The sequence below is a fragment of the Zonotrichia albicollis genome, chromosome 1, assembly GCF_047830755.1.
Source record: "Zonotrichia albicollis isolate bZonAlb1 chromosome 1, bZonAlb1.hap1, whole genome shotgun sequence".
NCBI classification, from domain to species: Eukaryota; Metazoa; Chordata; class Aves; order Passeriformes; family Passerellidae; genus Zonotrichia; species Zonotrichia albicollis.
The window spans coordinates 24,024,371-24,046,314 of NC_133819.1; the positions used below are offsets into that span (position 1 = coordinate 24,024,371).

Sequence of the window (21,944 nt, forward strand, 5' to 3'; positions counted from 1 at the left end):
AAAAATTAAGAACATTTGTTTAAGTACTCTGTCAGAGCCTTGGTTTCAGATTCTAAATGCTACAAAACCTGTTGTGTGGCTTTTGAATGTTTGCTTTTCTATGACTCTCACCTCAGTCTCCCTCACAAAGACTTTTAATCTCTAATGCTGGTTTTCACTGCATCTCTGTCTATTGTTTCTGTTGACTTTACTGTGAGAAGATCTGCAAGCTATGGGTGCTCAATGCCCTGAAAATAGCACTTAAAGTCTATTTGTGTTTAACTTGGGAATTTAAATAAACACAGCAAACTGTAGTCACAATTCAACACATTGCTTATCTCATTGTGGCAAGCAAATCTTAATTTTAGTGGTGGTTGTAGTTCATTATTGAAGTTGTGGTATTCCTAGAATATTTTATTGCCTAATTAGAAACCCAGTGCATAATTTACCAACTGTTACTTGTTAAACAAAACAATATGCCCTATATTAAGAGGAAAAGATAGAGCAGTGTGATCCCAAAAAACATTCATTGCTGTCTTTTCCTATATGTTCCATTTATCTAGCAAATTTGTTTCCTTTATCAAAGATGTTTCTGCGTATGACAGGGTGGAGGTTTTTCTAGTGATTAAAAACAACAGAAGAAATACAGAGATGTAATGACTTGATTACTTTTCCTTATTACTGTATTACTGATACCAAAGTAAAATTAAGCTATGAAGAAAATTAGAGACTAATAGCCATTTAAGTTTTTTCTTTGAAAGGTTGGTATGTCTGTAGAATATGTTTTCTTTCCAATTCCCTTTGCTCTCTGTTGGCTTCAGTGTGTTTGAAAGAAATACCTGTCTTATGTGGGCTCTCAGAAGCTGTTGTACTGCTAGTAGAGTGTTTGTGTACATTATATTGCTTTTTACAGTTTACAGAGGAAAAAGATCTAGTATTTCTGCATAATTGTAGGTGTCCCTCTATAATTTGTTATGGTTTTGACTAAAAGAATTGGTTTATAAATTTTGGAGATAGTCTCAAAGAGTATCTTTCTCTGGAGGTGTCATAAAAAATACACTGCTTTGGTAGCCCCAGCTTTTGGTAGTTTGTTTGTTAGAAGAGTTGCCTAAATACTTGTTTTAAAGTGTAACTTATTGTACCATTCTAGAAGGAGTTTTTCACTGCAGAAATGAAGTAATTGCTAACTTTGTGATTTACTCTTTCTGCCAATTAAAAGTATTCATTTCTGTTTCAGAACCCGTCTTGAGGAACTAAGAATGTTTTTGGAGAATGAGACCTGGGAACTTTGTCCTGTTAAATCAAGCTTTAGTATTTTGCAGCTTCACGTACGTTCTATGCATAAAATATACAAATGTATTAATATTTAATAACTAAGAGTCACAGTGTTCTAAGAAGTAGTAAGATCCATGAACTACTGTACAAATGTTTTTAATTGCTTCTAAAAACTCCTCAGTTTTACTTTATGATATTAGAAACTTAGGAGTCCAATGGTTTTGAAAGAGTAGTGTTTCTGTTTCAGGCAGGCAGAGGTTTTTATGGAAGATGCTAGAGTTGTTGTAAGCATAATGTTAGCCTCAATGTAATGCTAATTTCAATGTATTGTTAATATGTCTGTTTTTAATTTCTAAATTATTTATCTGACAGTAAGATGCTAAAACATGAGTGCCTGAAAGTAGTTGCATGAGCACTCACTAGCTTGTACCAACTTGGCATCTGTTTCTGGAAACATAGGTCATACAGCCTCATTTGGACAGGAAAAAAAATATTCTTCTGTGGTGAAATCCAACTGAAAGCAAGTAATCACTGTACTTACCTTCTAATCATCTGAAGTGATTTTTTGTATTTTTAGCATGTGGTGGATGAAATTAACTTGTTTTGCCAAATAAAACATGGTGCCTGTGATTAAAGCTATAACTGAAGTTCAGAAATGTTTTAGCACAGCAATGTTAAGCAAGATCATTTTGCAGCCTCTGTGGAGTTAACTGTAGAAGTAAGCAATAGGCTACAGGGTCACTGAAAGTATGGAGGGAAGACCCTCAGCAGCATCCAGCAGCAAAAGAAATAATATTTTTAATAAAGAAATGGGATTATAAATCTGTGCATACTGCTTAAGGGACTGGAGCAGCAGAAAATGGCAGAAAGTTACTGATTTGTTTAAACAAACTGAAATCTAACATTGCAGTCCTTTTAGCTGCATGTGGTTTAACCTTTGAACCTTTAGTTAAATGAAAATGTACATTTTACTGTTATGAATATCAATAGCTAGAGTTTAGTAGATAAAAATGGTATGTCATCAGAGATAAGTTGTGTTTTTGTAGGAAAAAAAAGTAACAAAAAATCATGCCTTTTGGATCCTGCTTGGTCCATACACTTGCAAAAGTTTGTGTACTCACCTAGTGCTCAGAAACTCTGCTGTGGGTTTGAGAAGTAAAAAATCTTGACAACTTTAAAAAAAATATCAGCAAGAAAATTTCAGCTTTAGTAAATTACTAGGTAACTTGTGTAAAGAAAACTGCATTTTTGGATATGGATAGAATTTAAGTCTCCTTATTTCTGTGAAATAAAAAACACAATTTCTTTTCACCTAGTTTTAGACAGTAAATCCTTTCAGAATACAGATATATTGCATATTGCAGTAGAAAACTTCTGAAAGTCCAAAGACAAGCAGCATAAAGTTGTCACTTTTGAGGTTAACTTGAGCCAGTGTGAAAAGCATGCTTAAATAAGCAGCAAACTTTGGCTAAAAGTTAATTGTCCACAAGTTTGTTGTTATCCTTTGTTTTTATGGAACTGGAGTCATAATAATATTGAAGATGCCTGATGAGAACGTGATTTATTTCTGTTGGTAGGAATTTAAGTTCCTGGAGCAGTCGCGCTCCCCGTCGGTGTCGCCGAGCAAGCAGCCTGCCTCTGCGGCGTCATCGGCCGTCACGCTGTTCGAGCAGTACTGCGCCGCCGGAAACCCCTTCGAAATCCAGGCCGACAGCAAGGATGATGAGACAGAGGATGTGCTAGCTTCCAATGGGGTATGGAGTGTTCCAGAAAAGAAAAAGCAAATAGTGCTTTCAGTAAATGATGGTATATTTTGTGAGGCAATGATGGTAAAGCGCCTTTGTACAAGAATCTGTTGCCTGCAGTATTGTGCTGTTTTGCTTTTAAAAATGCCAGAAAGTCAGGCATCCTGTTTAAAGTTCAGTTTATTTTGCACTGAATCAGTACTTTTTTCCACTGAAGTCAAGCATTCCTGAAGGCTAGCAAGACATTTTCCACCTAAATTAGTATTTTTCCAGAGGTTTAAGTTAGCTTTCTTTGTGGAGGTGTTTTTATCATTTTAGGACTTGCTTTCTGGCTTCATAGGAAGGAATCATTGTGGCTTGCTCCTTTTGTTGTATTTGTTCGCTCAAATATGATTTGCTGTGATTTTCTGATGTTTGTTACATCACTTTTAGTTGTAATTGAAGTGCTCAGGACACTTTCTTTATTGTGAGTTCTTCTATAAAACTGAACAATAACTGTGTGGGGTTTTTTTAGAAGTCTGTCAAAAATCAAATGTGTTTCAATGTAAAACTTTGTACCATTTTCTTAAATGCTACATTATCATGTTTTTGTTTAGTCTTTTGTTATTGTTTATTCCTTTGAGGACTGATGTTTTCTTGGGCTTAACTTGTGCTGCTGAGGCTGGATAACATCTTGGGAGCAAAAAAGAATAATTGCTTAGTGATTTCAAACTCCTCTGATACCTTGCAGATTGCTGCTAGTGAATGAGAGCCTGCATTGTTCCCATCTTTTTTGTTTAGTGACTTGTAAGCAGCATACTCAGACTTGTAGAAAGGGTTTGTAGAATTGTCTTCATTTCTTGGCTATAGATAGTCTGAGGTGATTTTATTTCTCTCTGCACATTTGTATGAGACATGAAAACTCTGAATACAAGTTAGGACAGACCTCCTTTGGTCTCTCCATTTCTAACATTTTAACCTTCAGAATCTGTTTCTCCTTGCTCAAAACAAAATTTAGAAGACATTGTCTTACTCTGTGCTAAGCTTTTGCAAGCATTAAATCATTTGATGAAAAACATGGTAGCAAATGCTGGTGAATATGTTGGAGACACTGTTTTGTTGGCTTTTGCCAGTGTGAAGTGCCACACTGTTGCCTTCTGTCAGTAAGACAGAATCACTGAATTGTTATTGTTTGAAGGGACCTCTGGCACAGAGACTGCAGGCTCATGAGAGAAGTAGTGATCCTGCAGGTCTTACTGGCACTCTGAAACCTGCATGAGTTACAAAACACAAGTGTAAAACAGAAATTTGTCTGTCTGAATGGAGGCACAGAGCAAGTTAATTAACTTGTGTACAGGATATCTCCCAGGGCTGGAATTGGAACGAAGGTATTTTATGTCTGAGGTGGCTGTACTCTACAGATAACTGTCCTACTTTCCCTTTTGACATTTTTAGTCTCCTCTCTGCATTTCTGTCCCAGAAGCAGGATAACTGAGATACTTGTTAATAGATCCTTTGGGATGGATTAGAGTGAAACAACACGGAATGATTGGTGTTTATACATACATATAAATGGCAGGTTTATTGTAGAACAATGTGGTTTCAGTGGAAATGAGGTATGTAGCCATTTTATCTAGCATGTTGTTAGCTACAGTAATAGAACAATATAAAAGTATCAAGATATAACTTAATGAAATATAGAAAGAAAAAAGAAGTAAAGGGTAAGAGTAGATAGTGGAAAGATAACAGCTCTTGGATCTAACTGGGACTTGGTTTTTACAATTTCAGTGTCCACTGGTCAAACTGATGGCCACAATCTTGATCTGTTGGGCTGAGGGAAACCACCAAACATGAAAGTTCACTGGGTTAATAGACATTCATGTTCAGGGGAGAGCAGCCAAGGTACCTCCACTGCAGGGGTGTTTTTGGCTGCTGTAACACTGTGGATTGTGTGCAGTCCTCTGGTGGAAGGCTGCAGAAATGAGTCTGGGGGCATTTTGGGGGTCTTTGATGGTTTGTGGCCCCTTCTAAATAACTTGACTGCTTTTTGACCTGGCTAAGTTGAGCCAATTATGCATTATCAGAAGGGGTGAATACCTTAAGGCTTATGTGATACCTCCTCATGGGAAGGACATTGTCATGATAAAAAGCATTATCCTGTCTTACAGTATCTGTTTATTACTGACCTTTTTCCCTTATCTGTGTCGAAAAATGGCTTGTTGCTAAACACAGGCTGGTTTTTCATGGTCATCCTCTGGTGGTGGGTGTGCACCTCCTCTGTCTTATGGAGATCAGAGGTTTTGCCAGCACAGCTGGCTGTGCAAACCTGGCCTCAGCAGAGCACCTGCTGCTCTTACAAATTGCCAATTGCTTGAGCCAGTAACCTTTAATGTTTCACAGCTGTCTGTTCCAAAGTGCTGACACAGAAAGAACTCCTGTTTAATATGTAAAAGGTATACCTATTTTATTATTCTTTACATAGAAAGATAAACAACCTGCTTAAATAACGCAGGATAAAGTTTTTACTAAGGTTTTGTGTTTCAGTGACCAGTTACCTGACCAGTTTAGGTGGAGGCACATTTTAGCACTGAAAATTGGAGTTATTTCAGATGGAGGTTGCAAAATTTTGCTTCCAGAGAATATAGGCATGTTGCCAAATATAGAAAGAAGTAGCACAATAAGGACATAAACATTTAATTTACTTGTCAGTTTATCTGTAGGGTGGGAAGACCTGTCAGGATTTCTTTCGAGAATTTTAGAGTCTTTAAGTGCTTAGATGTTGCAAAATGGGGCCCCTAGACCCAATTAGCTCAGCTCTGTATCTTGAGCTTTGGTGAGATGCTTTATGTCACTTTTCTGTAGCTTCTTAAAATGTGTCTGTTGTGATACAGTTAACTTCCAGTATTGTAACACTCTTCAACTTTGATCAATCTCACAGCTTCCTAGAGGTTGATTTGAGTGGATTGCCTTAACACTTCACCTCATTACTGCTTCAAGATACCTGAATTCATTTTAGCTCTTCAAAACTTTACTGCAGACTGTGTATATTCAAAATAGATTTATAAGGTCTCTTCAGATTGAGGTCACTGTTTAATAGTTGCATACTTTAAAATACAAATGCATTTATTTCATTTAAAAAAGCTGTTTGAGATCATTAATAGCATTAGATTGAGGGGACTTAAAAGTATTTTTTCCATGTTAAAAAAATACATCTCAAAATCCTTCTTATTCTATGATGTTAAGACAGTTCATTAATGTCAACTGACAGATTCTTACATGAATATGAACTGTAGTTAAAATTTGTGCTCAGTTTATTGTTTTACTGTCACTGGATTTTAATTGAATCAGCACATCATTTATTATATGTTAATGCATAATAAGTGGTGGTAATTCTCTGTGCTACTGTTCCAGTCAAGTTAGATAAACTGTGGTGCTTTTTGTGCTTAGTCAAGGCTGAACTCAGCTCATTTTTGAAACAAACAGCTGCTTTCTTCACAACTTTCCTTTGTCTAAAATATTAATGATGCAGATATTTTGCCTGGGAATTTTATTGGTCTGGACATTTCTTTTGAGTGTCTCATACTACATTCTCTTCTTTCCACCGGAGCTGTTTTTGTGTTGAATTTGTTTGTACTGTGGGGTTCTTGCTTTTGTACATAGTGCTTTCACAGCGCTGGTCTTGAAAACTCTCAGCAACTTGGGACCAAGGCATGTGTGACTGAAAAAATACATGTCCTAGTGTGTTTTGGCTGCCATTTCTTAAGGATCCTGGAACCAGAGTGGGTTACCTGTGTATTCACTGTGTGGATAAAGTGGCTTCAAAGCAGTGTATGAGTTAAGGAAAAGTGTCTCTCTTCAAGTGCCAGGTGCATTCTGCATGACTGCAAGTTATTTTTTTGGTATTGAGTTATTTTCTTAATTAAATGTGTACAGTATAAAGAAGTATTTTTGTGAAGCAATAGTTTAGTTCTTCTTGCAATAATAATTAACTATTATGCAGTGCCAGGGTTTTTTCTTTTTTTCTTTTACTGCCATTTATGGATGAATTTTGAGGATTTATTACTGTTTTTTTCAGATTATAAGAAAATAATAAAAGCTCAAATATGTGGGTACTTTATAAACCAAATAGAATGATGGAGGTATTTACCTAATCACCATGATATAATTTGCATGCTGCATTTTTAAAGAACATTGTCAGCAGCCTTTCAGCAGCAAAGTTATTTGTATCCCAATCGAGGTAAAAGCCAAAAAGTGACCAAAGTGCAACATTAAATGAATGATAATGTTTTAAGAAAAAGAATGGTCATCAATTTCTTTTCTCTTTTTTTTTTTTTTTCCAGTATGAATCAGATGAACAAGAAAAAAGTGCATATCAAGAGTATGATAGTGACAGTGATGTTCCTGAAGAGTTGAAAAGAGATTATGTGGATGAGCAGACAGGAGATGCCCCAATTAAAAGGTAAGTTGCCTGTGTGGTTCCTTGGTCTAATTCACATGGCTTTCATCTCAGTATTCTAATTAGTTCAGTTTCTGTAATCTACAACGGTGGAATAATAATCAAATAAACGTTATGCTACCTGCACAGTTAGAAGGCTCAGCACTTAGATCTCCAGAGCAGGGAGGAACATTAAACCTCTCATCATTATTACAGAGAAAACCTGAAGAAAGGAACATTTTGAAAGCAGATGAAGGATCTCTGAAGCAGGTAGTGGAAAACTGGTTAATAAGGACTATATGTTAACTAAAGGTCCTTCTATAGCAGCTCTTGTGCATATATGTAATTTCTGTTGTGTCAAAAGTGGTTGTTTGCAGACAAATGCTTTGAGATTTGGGCTTCTGCAGAACAATAAACTTCTACAGGTTAAGGAAAAAAAAAAGATTATTCCATAGCTTGAAGACAGTGCTTTTCAATTTTAAGTTCTCTTTTTCTTTAATATACCATATATGTATATAAATAAATATACATATTCTATTTTGATGTATATAAAAAGTATTTTATTTATATATATTCATATTTAAAAAGCCAACTTTTTATCCTCTAAAAGGATTTGAAAACAAGTTTCTGTCTAGGACAATGTACAACTTAGATGTACATTGGGACTCTGTGAAGCAGGCTAACATTTTTTTATGTAGGGTTTGCAGGACAAACAGAATGCCATCACTTGGATCAAAGCAGAGTAGCAGAATAGTTACAAGATAACCCTTTAGGATAAAATATTGTTAGCATGATTCTTTCTATAAGGTTTACAATGTAAACTCCCTCCTTTCAAAGGAGTGATGGACATATAGTCAAAAATCATTTCATTGGAACAAGCAAGAGGTGCTGTCCATAGGTTTGTGCTGTGAAATTCAAAGTTTTGGAAGAATATAATTTTGAGGTATGGCAACTGGCAGAGGGTTTCTCTTAAAGAAAATTAAAATGTGTCTTGTTGGATAAATATCGAGTCCAACTTCCTGCCTCTTTCAGGACTAAAATTTGTGAAAAAGTTAATGACTTTTTAGTTTCACCTTCCTCAAAATTGCTTCTATTTCTAGGTAGTAACTTTCAGCTGTAGCTGACAAATCTGCCTGTTTTGTTGTGACTTGTGTTGTTTTTATTCACTTTGTGAATTATGAATTTGATTCAGAGCGAGAGACTAAAATGACTGTTTGGGCAAGACAGAGGCCTGCAGAACTCAAGCATCAGAATAAAAGTCAGAAATTCCTTCTGTAGCACAATTCTGTGTAAATTAGATCAGGCTTCTTTCTTAAAGATTAGAATCCTAACCCTGTTGTGCTTTGGCATAAGTAAAATTCTGCACTGGAAGACTTACTGTCATGTGAAAAAAGGGGGAAGGAATAATGCATTTTCCACTAAATTTCATTTGTATGTCTTTGAATGTTTTCACATTTGCTGTATTTTGTTTTCTTTTTTTTTTAAGTGTTTCTCGAGAAACTCTGAGGAGCAGAAAGAGATCAGATTATAACCTCAATAAAGTGAATGCACCTATTCTAACCAACACTACACTGAATGTAATAAGGCTTGTTGGTATGTAGAATAATTGTTGTTTTTTTGTGAATGTTTTTGATTTTTGTACAAACGTTTGGATTATAGCAAATATGTTAAATGATATTTAAGGCCCTGAAAAATATACTTAGTTGGGCTCTATTTCTGCTCTTTGAAAATGTTAATAAAATAGAAATCAAGCACTAAACAAATACCTTAATTAAATAGACAAATTTGCTTATATCTTGTGCATTATTTTTACCTGGAAAATTAATCTACATGCATATGTTGGTTTTAACCTATAGTGCTAGTTTATTTGTCTGAAATACTGAACGTGTTAGAAGAGTAGATGTAGGATGCAAGATTTATTTTAAGGTAAAATAGTTGCAAAAGTAAGAACTTCATGACTAGTTTTTTTTTTTTTTCCATTTCATTATTCAAATTCTCACACTCAGAATAACTGTTTTTACTGCATAGTAATGAACTAGAAGAAAAGAGCTCTCATACATCCTAGTAATCTCTGGGGAGTTTAGGGAATCTGTATCCCTGCAGGTCATCAAGATGTGACTGGACAGGCTGCTGAGCAGCCTTGTGGCTTTAGGCCTGCTCTGAGCAGGAGGTTGCACTGGGCCATTTCTTGAGGGCTTTTCTTGCCAAACTTTTCTATGAAAACACTTGCCTCCAATTCTAGGTGTGATGGGATTGATTTTTCGTGATCATGCCTTCTGTGTGATGATCTAGATAATTGTACAATAGCAATTTTCTGCTGCTGACTTCTGTTTTATTTATAGAGAAGGGAAAGTAACTGTCCAAATATATCTGAGTAGGCAGGAGAGAGAGAGGAATTCTGTATGTGTTGCATTAATGAGGTTTGCCTCCAAAGTTTGAAAATGATTGTTGCACTTCAGAGTAAGTGCTTTTCAAAAAGGTTACTCTGATACCTGGTTATAGCACCTTTTGCTCTCTTTGAAGGCAGCATGAAAGTCAGGAATTAATTTTCTAAATCTTCTTTGCAGATTTGCTAAAACCTTTTTTACCCTTGAGAATTTAACATATAAACCTGAAATGAGAGTTCATTCTGTTGTGACTTTTCTGTGATTGTTCTGTGACTTAGGTTGGAGAGATTTGTTTGCTCTTTCTGCTATAGGGTTTTGCTCTGAGAAAATTGAGGATTGAGTGTAGAAACCACTCATGGCACTCTCATGCAAACATCAGCCTCTGTCCCTGCCATGAAATACTGTACCAGTAGGTGAAGCACTAGTTCTGGTTTTCTGATTTTACATAAGGAAAACTATTTGTAGATTATATTGATAACCCCAAAATTAAACATTATTTTAAAAGCTCATATATATGCTTTTTTCTCCTTCTGGAATTATTATTAATTTTCAAATTTTCTGCTGTTTGAGGTGTTTTATATTGTTTTGGTAATAAGTATTTGTGATATTTGGTATTATAGTGATGTTATTTAAAACATGGACTTTGAAAGGACTTCCTGCAGGGGGAAGATGTCATTTAGTACTGCCTGTAAATATGCTTGTTTTAAGCTCCAGCTTAAAAATACTTCTATTCCCAGCACTCATTTTAATAGGAATTCTATTTCAGAAGCCTTTTTCAGCCTAAAGAATTAAAAAAAAATCCTCCTATTTTCTGCTAACTTGATCTTATGACAAAAGAAATTTTGAGGTTTAACAGATAATTTTGTTTTTCAATGCATACTGTTCTGCTGTTTTTTCAGGAAGCAATCCTATTCCTTCTCAGTCTGATTTGCTAAACAATGTGCCAAGATTTCTAGTGTCCCCTGTATTTATTCACCAGAAATTTACATTTTCTGCTCTTGTTATAATCTTACCAAAATCATGCAATACTTTGGTTGAGATCTTCCTGAATTTTCCAATTCTTTTATCATTGCATCATGGTCCTAAGTTCCTTCTGTTTTGCACCTCTTTTGATTTCTTACAACTTCCTTGTACTGGCAGTGTGTAATGACCTTGTACAGCCAGCAGATTCTTCACTTTCCCAGTTTTTTCCAAGAGATAAGCTGCTAGTTTATAGTAGAAAGATGCATGTTTTTTAATTAATTGTCCCCTAAATGCATGCATTTACAATTTGGGCTACTGAATTTCATCCAATTCTTATTATAACAGTCATCAAGTACTTCTGTACATTATGTCAGTCCTTTTTCTGTTTTGATGGTGCCTCTTTATTTTTTTCTATTATCACTCTCATTTTTTTGTACCAGAGTAATTCATGAAAATGTTAATGAGATGGCTGATTGCCAGGAACTCCACCAGTAGCTATTTTAGTTACTTCCCTTTCCCACACATTCTAGCTTCATTTATTTACTGTGCAATGTTGTTATATTAGTACTTTTACCAAATCCCAGATAGATGATATATAGTGTCCTTTGTGTGGAAAATCAGGTACTTTAGTCTGGTACAGTTCCCTTCTTTTAGATCCACGATTTATCTTAATTTTGCCTCCATATTTCTCTTTTGGTCATTTCCATAATTTCTTCAAAACAATCAGAAATTCTACATCCTTAAAGTTAAAACAGTGGGTCAGTAGTTAATTTGGATTACTTTTTTCCTTCTTTTATGTTTTCCTTTGCTGTTTTTCAGTCATAGTGATGAAGATGCAGATTTAAGTTGCCCAATCAAGTAACAGAAATAATTGTCTTACTTTTTAGGAAAGTATTAGTCCCCATTGTGTCATACTGAATGAGTATGACAGTGTTTGTTGTAACCATTTTGAAGTATTTCTATGTGCTGTATGCTTTGTATGGAGGGTAAATGAATAATTTAAAAAGTAGTTTTATATTTATAAACTACATAAATGAGTTGCTAATGTATGATTGAAGTGGGTGTGGCTACAATTTTGTTTGAATTTCAAATTAACAGTTCATTTTCCAGATTTCTCTCACATTAATTAACTAAGGTAATTAGTTCTCTTTCTAGTATGAAGTAGCCATTAGACTAATTTATAAGGTTAATATTTCCTATCAAGCCATTGCATGTTGACTTAAAATGTAAAGGAAGAGTAAACCTGTGTTAAATTTATATGGAATAGTTTAACTAAGCACTATATATCAGCAAGAATAATTAATGATTATGTCATTATATGTATTGATTCAGTGATCTCTTAATTAATGTCATTCTGACCTAAGAAATAGTTTAGTGCATATTTCTTATATTGATGGGTTTCAGTGCTTTTTTTGGCCTTATTTTTGCTTGTGTGAAGAATGGGGTTTGAGAACAAATTCTTAGATTTTGCTTCCTTTAAACCCCATTATCTTACAAGAAAATAATAATAGTGATGACAAACCTCAAAGCAGAAGTTGTTAGCTGAAGTGAGTGATTGGTAACATAACAGAACCTCTTGTGACTTAACCTTAAATCACACAGTCTTTAACAGACTTTGCACTTCTTCCTTCAGAGCAGTGTTTTAGCTCTTAATGTGGGTCTTCCTTCCACCATTCAATTTTCCCAGTACCTGGGTCAGGGATTCCCAAGGTCTTGTCAGTGGAATCTGATGCACAGAAGGCATTTGGTATATCAGCCTTCTTGTGTCCCCTCACCAGGGTTCCTTCTCCATTTAGTAGCAGGCCTTTTGTTATTAATGTATTCAAATAAGTCCTTCTTGACCATATTTAATTCCAGGTAGGCCTTAGCTTTTTCTGTCTTTATGTCTGCTCACTCCAACAACATCTCTATATTCATTCCAAGTGGCCTGTCCCTGCTTCTACCTCCTGTATATGTTTTGCTTTAGTGAGTTTTGACAGATGTTCCTTGTTCATCTATGCTGGTCTTTTGCCCCCTTTGCCCAGTTTCTTGCTCATCAGGGTGCACCATTCTTGAACCTGGGGGAAGTGGTGCTTGAATATTGACCATCTCTCTTGGACCCTTTTTTCCTGCAGAGCCCATCCCCATGGGATTCTTCCAAGAACATCCTCAGAGATGCTGAAGTTAGCTCTTGAGAAGCCCAGGGTTGCAATTTGGCTTGCTGCCTTGCTTCCTTCATGCAGGATACTGAACTCCACAATCTCATAGTCACTGTAGCCAAGGGTGTCCCCAACCTTCATACTTCTAATAAGGCCTTCCTTGTTCATTTGTATAAGGTTGAGCAACACACCATTCCTCATTGTATCTTCCACCATCTCTGTCAGGAAGTTGTTGTCAATGCTTTACTGTTTGTGCTTTGCTGTTTTGTTCTTGTAGCACATGTCAGGATGACTGAAGTTCCCTATGAGAACCAGGGCCTGTGACCATGAGGATGCCTCTACTTCTCTGTTAAAAGACTTCATCTACTTCCTTCTCCTCATCAGGTGGCCTGTAGCAGACCCCCCTGACAGTGTCACCCTTGCTAGTCTGCTCTGTTATCCTAACACTTGAACTCTGGACTGACTCATCATCCACCCCAAGACAGAGCTTAGTACATTCCAGGTGTTGTCTCACATACAGCACCCCTCCACCATTGTGCTTTCCAGGTCTGCCTTTCCTAAGCAGCATGTAGCCCTTCATGACAATATTCCAGTCACACAAGCTATCCCAACATAGCTCCATAGCTGCAATGGGATCAAAGCCCTGTGACTGCCTACACGTCTCTAATTCCTCCTGTTTGTTCCTACTGTGTGCATTGGTGTACAGGCACTTCATAGAGGTGTTGCAGTATGTCAATATCCCAGTGGGAGTGCAAGGGGATGTCCCATAGTCCTGTTTTGTGTCTTTGGCTGCTTGTACCTGCTGGAGGTATCCCACTTAAACCTTATTTTTCTGCATGCATGGTCACTGTAACTTTCCCCTTACTCCATCTTCCCTAGTTTAAAGCTCACTTTACCAGGTTGGCCTGGTAAAGATTTATTGGCAAGAATTTGTGTGTGCTAATTTGTGAGGTGCATCAGTTTAGTATAGATTAGTCTGATAAAGAGTGCTCTCTACTTGCTATCCTTAAGCACAGAAGGAGTTCTGCAAACAATACTTCAAAAGAAACCTGGCAAATGTTAGCAGTTTAAGCTATCTAGAGCCTCTAGAAATTCAAGCTGCTTTCAATTGCTGAATCTTTAAGCGTTTTTTTTCAAGTATTTCTGGAAATTTATATTTTGATACGGCTTTGTACTGTGTTTATGCTGTTTGGAAGTATTCTTATATATCCCTTTTTAACCCAAAACAATAATTTCAGCTCAAGTACAGGTAACAATGTATATATACACTAAAAACTGGTGTCCTGTTAGAGAGAGCAACGAGGAGGAAATGTTCTTGGAACACTTGTGTCAAGATGCTGAGTGATGTAGTAATAGAGAAATGTTCTTGGCACTGGAAGATTTTTATAGGTACAGTACTTGGGCAGTACTTGCATAGCCCTTTGGAAAAGCATGAGACACTGCCCAAGAGATTACCTTCAGTATTGATGCCAGCTGCACAGATACTTGGAAGTCTTAACTGTCCAGATTGTGACTCATCACTCGTATTGGATTGCAGGCAACTTGAAAAATATGTTTATCACAGAGTAAGTGGTGAAAGTCAGTCTGTCCAATACAGAATATTCAGATAGTATGGATGAAAGTGATGCTTTAATTAGGGTACCAGTACCATCCTTTCACAAACATCCAAAAATTTCCACATTGGACTGTGCATTGGATATTCCCTTTTAGAAGACAAATAGAATTTTTAAGTCCACTTTTCAGTTTGTTCATAATAGTATGGGTCAAAATATTAATAATTAAGTAGTATAGAGTTAACAAAAGGGCTAAAGTGACAATTATCAATTATTACAACCCGTGTCAAATCTCTAAAAATAACAAAACATATGCTTGCATGTCTCAGCAAACAGGGGCATAGTCATTCAGTAAGTAGTCTAAATTAGATAGAAACCTGCAAGGTAGCAATGTCAGGCTATTGCTTGGTTCTTACTCTAGTGCTCTACCATTTTATCAGGTATGTAGCTGTATCATGCCTGTTTGAAGTTAGTTATCTTGCTGACCTACACAATTACTTGCTTGAAAAATTCAAATAACTCCCCCTTCATTAAAAGCTAGCTTTTGTTTCTTTGCTCCCCAGTTTCTCTGATTCAACCAATATTTTCTCTATCTGTTAGTAGATTACTTCTCTGGGCAGAGTATTAACTTGAAGATGAGTGTTGTTGACTACAGGAAAAAGAAATGGTTTTACCACCTTCCTGTAATTTTTCTAATCTGTCACATCTAAACATGTCTGGAATATGACAATTTGTGAAATGACCTGCTGTATCCTACATGCTGGTGTGGACTGTATTTGTGTTTTCGTTAGAAAATTGCTGTCTGTCTCTTATTGTAATAACCAAACAGTTTGTTGTAACAAAATAACACTTGTTATATGTTATGTTTTTAGAACAGTAAAAGAGCCAGCAGGATGTCATTTTTGAGGTATCTAGCAGGAAATGCGGGGTCTCTGCCATATCAGGGTTTTCATTAAATGTGCTTCTTTTATGACCCAATGAAGAGCCATGTCCTATGCTGGAAACAAAAATACCTGAAAACTATAGGCTTGTGAACTAGGCTTGTAAGGAGAAATCCCTTTTGGACTCCAAATCCTATGATCAGTTTGATTCAGATAACACATAGATGAAGATCCTGAGGCCGAGGTTTTTTTATTATTTTTAAAAAAGTTATTTTCCGAAGTCCAATATGTTACAACAGAGAATAGTAAGGAAGAGAAGGATTTCTTCTCCCTGGATGTTCCAGGGTACTGACATCCTCCTTTACTCTTAGTCTCTCCCCCTGGAAACATTTCAAACTTAAAACTACTTGAGATTCTTACTACAGGATAGAAAGGAAGGAGAGCAGAAAATGCTGTATCACTGATGTGAAGCACATAACTCCTACAGTTGTTGGGTAAAATCCAATCTTGGGCATATCATTTTTTATACTGTGTTTTTCTATTGCTTGAAAAATAGCCATATGTGCATATATAAACACACTAAAGCATAAAATCTTCAGTGGCTCTATATAGCATTTGCCAGACACTACTTTAGCAGATTATTATTTTGTACCTAAATGAAGCTGAAACTTGTAGAGGATCCAGACAGTTGTGTGTTGAATTTGGTACCAGAAGGCTGAGAACGGTTGAGTACATTTTGGTATGGATTAACATCTATATTTTGAGAAGTATTGGTGCCTTAAGCCATCATTTTAGCTTTGTTTTTAAACCTTTCCAATCTGTAAACTGTTATTAATTTGTTGTTAATAGACGATGAAGGCTACATAATACACTTGATAAAATTGGCTTTGAGTTTGTCTGAACTGTTGTTGTAGCACTTATGCTGAGGAAACTGATCTTCTGTATTTGATTTTTAAGGGAAATACATGCAGATGATGAATATTCTGAAGCCTATTGCATTTGATGTGATCCACTTCATGTCCCAGCTCTTTGATTACTATCTGTATGCAGTCTATACATTTTTTGGCCGAAATGACATGGTAGGTAGAAGCACTTTTCATTTTCAAGTATCACTGTACACAGAGAATGAGAATACAGAGGGGATCTCTTTGCCTAAAATGCTACCTAATATGTAATTCCCAGAAAAATTAGTGGCAATAAAATGGATTTGAATGTAGGAGTAAGAAAAGACTGATTAGATCAGCAATAATAAAGGAAGGAAGTACTGGGAACATTATTGTCAGCGAGACATTAATCATATTATGTTTTGAATAGATAGATTCTCTATACTTTTTTCCAGCACTATTGAAAAGGAGGAAAGACAATGTGAAATACCTAGAAGTAGTAGTAGAAAAGGAGATTGCAGAAGGGTGGTTTGAGCCTGGACAGTATAAGGTGATTGAATTTTTCTATATGTATTTCTCTAGTTTACATGAGAATAGCAAATGTAGGAAAACGGGGCCATGAAAGTTAAGTAGGTACTTTAGTTTAAGAAATTTGAAAGTCACTTTTTCAAATCTAGTATTTTTCTGCCAAACTACTTGAATTAATGAAAACTGTTTTTTTGAGTGATCTTGTAGTTGAAAAAAATGCTTGTTGGCAATGTCTTTACATAATATAGATCAGCTGTCAATAGAATTGTCTTAGTAGCTGCATTTGAAAACAACTTTCTCCTATCTTGGCCCCTAAATTACTCCACAAGTAACAGTGTTGAGGGGTGCCAAATCCATCACCATTTGTTTGCAAATTGTACTGAATTTGCAGACTCAACATATGGTTCTAAAAGGTTTTGAACTGTTTGGCAGGACAAATGTATTTGCAATTGTGTTTACAAGATGGGTGGAGGGTGTTTTCCTTTTGTTGGGTTTTTGTTTTAGTTTTTCGTTTGTTTGTTTGAGGTTTGGTTTGGGGCTTCTTGGTTTGTTTTTTAAGATAATTGATTTCCATTGGCTTGGTTGCTCTGCTATTCACATTGTGTAGCATTTATTGTTATTTTTTTGCACCTCCTGTTTTGTGTTTCTAAAGCCCATACCAGCTTCCTCACTTTGTGCTTTTAACAGAGAACAGCACAGTGCTAGGCAGGTAAATGTTCTAGCAGATGGGTGGTAAAATTGTGATGTTTTTGTACTGTGCCTAGTATTTGTTTTGACAGATTGTTTTCAATGGGAAACACAATGCTTGCAAGGGTTTGTGATTGTAATAAACCCTTTTGTAATGCTGCTTAAATGTTCTCACTCCCCATAGTGTTTCTAAACCTTTAGAAATTAGAGATGGGTGATGGTATGTGATTTAGACCACTCAGAGAGTTCTGGTTTTATTTTTATTCAGAAAATAATGTCAAATGGGATTCTTAGAGTATGCTGGTATAACTTCCTTGAATGTTTAAAATTATTTGTGAATATTATGGTCATTTTGTATATGTGAGCTAGTACACACATAAGGAGAGTGGTTATACAGAGTTCATTGCCAGCTTAGTGAAAACCAGGGATTTAAAATACATATGTTGAGTTCTATGTCTGTTCATGATGCTGTCATTGCTTTTTCCAGACCTTGTTCAAATCATTATCCTATGTAATCAGTACTAGCTTTCTTCACTTCCAAAAATTAAACACTGTTGTAACCAGAATTGCTTTCAAAACTTTATTTGTGGGCTGCAAATTAAGCCTACCTTGTCTCAAATTATGGAGCAATAAAAAAGTATTGCCTGTATTTAACATCTACTCATTAAAATTGAAAACATTCATGAACATGCCACAAAATAGTTTTCCTTAGCAGAAACAAATTGAGGTGAGTTTTCTTTTTGTTTTTTTTTTTTTTTTTTGACAGGACATTGCACTAATTTGTAAACTTACTTTTTAAAGTAACTATAGGAGTTTATTATAAGAGGTAATTACTATAAGAGGCTAATGATGAGGTAAAATGATGATGAACAGAATTATTCTACAAATTGTTTAATGCTCTGCTTACTAGCCTTACTAGGTCATCAATTTATGGAATTTAAAAATCTATAGTTCTGCAAGTAGAAATAGCAAGAACTTGTATGAATTGAGTCAGCTGTACTGATGAGTGAAATGTTCATGGTGAAGCCATGAGGTTCTGTTCTTTGGATGTGTCTCCTAGATCAGGTTATAGATTTCATCAGAGTGTACTTTCAGTGGGAATTCAACTCAGATGTAAATTGTCATTTAATATATAGGAGGATTGGGGCAGATGGACATTTTAAATTAGAAACTTTGGATGCAGTAAATGGTGACCTAAATTATACCTGTCTGTATTCACACAGAGGGGAGGAGGTCACATAAACTCAAATACTTCCTTCCCTGAAGTCCAATAATGCAGCATACAACAGTGCCCTAAATAATGTTCAACAAATTGCTTTTTGGTGTGAATCACATACCAGAACTGTATTCAGATCCTTCCAGGTTGTTGACTTAAGTTTGTGTTTGTTGCACATCCCGTTTCCGCTTTCTTTGTTGTGCTAGTTTGTTGGGGGGTTTTATTAACAGTAGAAGATAAGAAGTTACAATAATTGTGCATGTCAAATCTGACCCTCCACTGGTATAATCCATTGCACTTAGCAGGAAGTTAGTGTAGCTATATATATGTGTATGTATAGATATATAAATAAAATAAATACATATATATAGCATATATATATATTTAACTATATATCCCAGCTGAGCATCAGCCCCTTACACTCCTCAGCCGTGAGCATGAAGATGGCACATTTCTGAGGTAGATCTTTGTAGGCATTAAGTAATAATGACTGTTTATAAAGATCAGTGGTTATAATTTTTACTTATGCAAGATATATATTTGATGATTACAAGGGATTGTGTAGCTAGAAGGAAGAGCGAAAACCATTTGACTTGGATGTGGTGTGAATGCAAGGCTCAGAGATGGTGTTGTGGGGAACCATTCCAGGCTCAATGAGAATGTGGAGAGCCATTCCAGGCCCAAATAAAAAAATCTACAGCCCTGAAGTTAAATACAGAAAGATGTATTTAAGATACTGGATGTTTTATTGGTATGAATCATACTTTGTCATCTTCATGGAAGATACTTAGGTCATTCTTCATACCAGTGCAGTGTTGAGTGCTGTGACCTCTGTTGATTTTCTTTTCATTTGTGTGGTTGTGATTTTGTGCTAAAATTTTAATGCAAGTTGTAGATAGTCTTTGCAAGCTCAAGTTTTGCTCTATAACTTTAAAGTTTAAACCAAAGAGATTTCCTTTCTCAACTTAAGTAGAATGCATTTCTTCCAGTTTGAATCTACAGGACTGGGCCTCAGCAGCAGCAGATTACGCACCACACTGAACAGAATCCAGGAGAGTCTGATTGATCTGGTAAGTACCTGGATGTTGTTAATGCTCAGTGGGATAGAGGACTGTGGGTGACATTCAGGAATTATATTTCATCATGGCTTTTTGATTTTTTCCTCTTTTCACATTCAGTGTGAATGTATCTAATAAGTCTTTGTTATTAGACAATGGTTGGTTTCGTGATGTAGAGGTCATTATTGTATTAAATCACTTGTTTCCAATGTGCAGCAAAACTAATTAAATAGATTTTGCTAGATGTAACAGTGAAATTCGATATTTAAGTCTTCTATTGTGATTCATGTAAAAAAGAGAGACAATTCAGTATTATCTTTACTAAGACACATTTTATAAAAAGAAATAGATGACTCATTTTTCTTCAGTAAAAGAATAGCAAAACTGTAAGCTCTCCTGAAGATTGTTCACCTTTCAGGATAACAGAGGTTGTATACTAAGACCTTCCTTAATTTTGAGGAACTTTCCCTGATGTAGTTTTTTGGATTATATCCCATTGGTCATTTTGTGTTTTATTTTGAAAGTGTGAAAAGTAAATATGGTGCTCATGTCACACTGGCAGTAGACTACTGTCCTGCACAGGAGGATGGTAAAGGAGACTGCAGGTAGGTTTTGTGGATTCAGCTGAACAGCAGAGTTTATAAAGAAATATTGCTAAAAACTACACCAGAAATGGAAGTTTGAAGTTTTCATATTCCACCTAAATATAAAACCCTTGAAACATTTTGAAGAAATTTCCTCAGGGTATCATAAATGGGTTATGTAGTAGTTAATACCCTGGATGCTACAGAAAGGTTTTATTTTCTGAGGCTACTATCTTAGAAAGAAGAAAAATTTGTTTTACTCTGACTTGCACAAGGATTTGACACTCCAAGAAATGTACTTCATGCTTTTTAAATTCCTTGAAGCATTATATCAAATCCTAAACTGTTCTCTCAGAGAGGCATCTTAAAAGGCTTGGAGGTCATTTCTTATACAGTCAGTAGAGGGAGCATAAGATAACTAATAACCCTAGGCCTCTGTAAAGGAGAAAAAGGCTTCTTGATATTCTTCTCAAAGGCAGTGTATGCAGAAAGAAAAATTAATTACAGGAAGTACTTGCAAATGAATCAGTTAAAGATTATGGAAAAATGGCAAGTTATGGAATTAATTTTTAAAACTTCTCTGTAGTGATGGTTCCTGACAGTGCTTTACAGACTTCATTTTTCTAGCAGTTAAAATAATTGAAAAAAAATCTTGGAATGAAATGGAAAAATAATGGCAGCTTGTTTTCTTCCTCAGTCATTAATAGCAGTGTGATAGATAATGTCATTGCCAGTTGAAATTAATAGCTATATTCAATGTAAGATTTGAAAGAAGAAAGAAATCTTAGCTAACTGCTGTTAGCTTAAAGACATTCCATAAGGTTTATTAATATCTTATGAACTTAAGCCAGTCTTAGAATATAAATGGTGATTTTTCACTTTTTAATTTATGAGGAAGTTAAAGTATTCTGGGTATTTTTGTTAATTGTTTGCTTATTTTTAAAAATTTGTGAAAGTCAAGTTTCATTGTCATTGTGTCATAAAAAGGGTATTTCTTGAGACTGCATGGATGGTTCTGAATTGCTCAAGGAATTATCCTATCTTATTTTAAATTTTTGTAAATTGCTTTTTGAAAGTATTTATGTTTGTGTTGTGGCATTCAGTCTCATGGCCTCTTGGGAATTTAATGTTGTTGCCTTGTCTTCTACCCATGGCAACTTTACTAAGGGCTTAATTTCTGTCACATTTCAGTTCCTGATGACAGCATCAATATTTAATTTCCATAAAGATAGTCTGAATCTGACAATGGTGAGTCTGTGACCAGTAGACTTGGCCAGAGTTGCATAGAGATGAGAATAATTTCATAAATCTGTCAGTGTCTGTGAAGGTTGAGCTACATGGTCTCTGTCAAGATGCTTCAGTAAGTTAGACTGGATAATTTCTAGCTTTCCTCTTGGACTTTCTCAATTACTTTTTTTGAGATATGCGCGAATGAAGGCCTCTTTACTCAAATTTTCTGTCAGCATTTAGAGGAATAATTGGAGGATTGAGTGGCCAGCCCCTCCAGCTTTGTGTGGAATTCTGGTAGTTTCTGTTTAGGATTGAATTAATGCTGCCTAGTTTATACCAGATACCTTTTTTTTTTTTTTTTTAATAATACTCCTTTTATTGTTGTTCAGCTGAATTTTAAATTTCCTTTGTAAAGGAAAAAG

At 35.6% G+C, this 21,944-nt stretch overlaps 1 protein-coding gene across 1 annotated transcript in view; it reads left to right on the forward strand.

Annotated features, from left to right (window-relative positions):
* VPS50 (VPS50 subunit of EARP/GARPII complex) overlaps window positions 1–21,944 on the forward strand; it is an 85,126-nt gene that overhangs the window by 41,466 nt on the left and 21,716 nt on the right. The window contains exons 17-22 of the mRNA XM_005480249.4: window positions 1,217–1,307; window positions 2,832–3,008; window positions 7,319–7,437; window positions 8,900–9,006; window positions 16,293–16,414; window positions 19,640–19,720. Of these exons, the coding sequence (XP_005480306.1) occupies window positions 1,217–1,307; window positions 2,832–3,008; window positions 7,319–7,437; window positions 8,900–9,006; window positions 16,293–16,414; window positions 19,640–19,720 (697 nt within the window). The remainder of the gene's footprint in view (window positions 1–1,216; window positions 1,308–2,831; window positions 3,009–7,318; window positions 7,438–8,899; window positions 9,007–16,292; window positions 16,415–19,639; window positions 19,721–21,944) is intronic.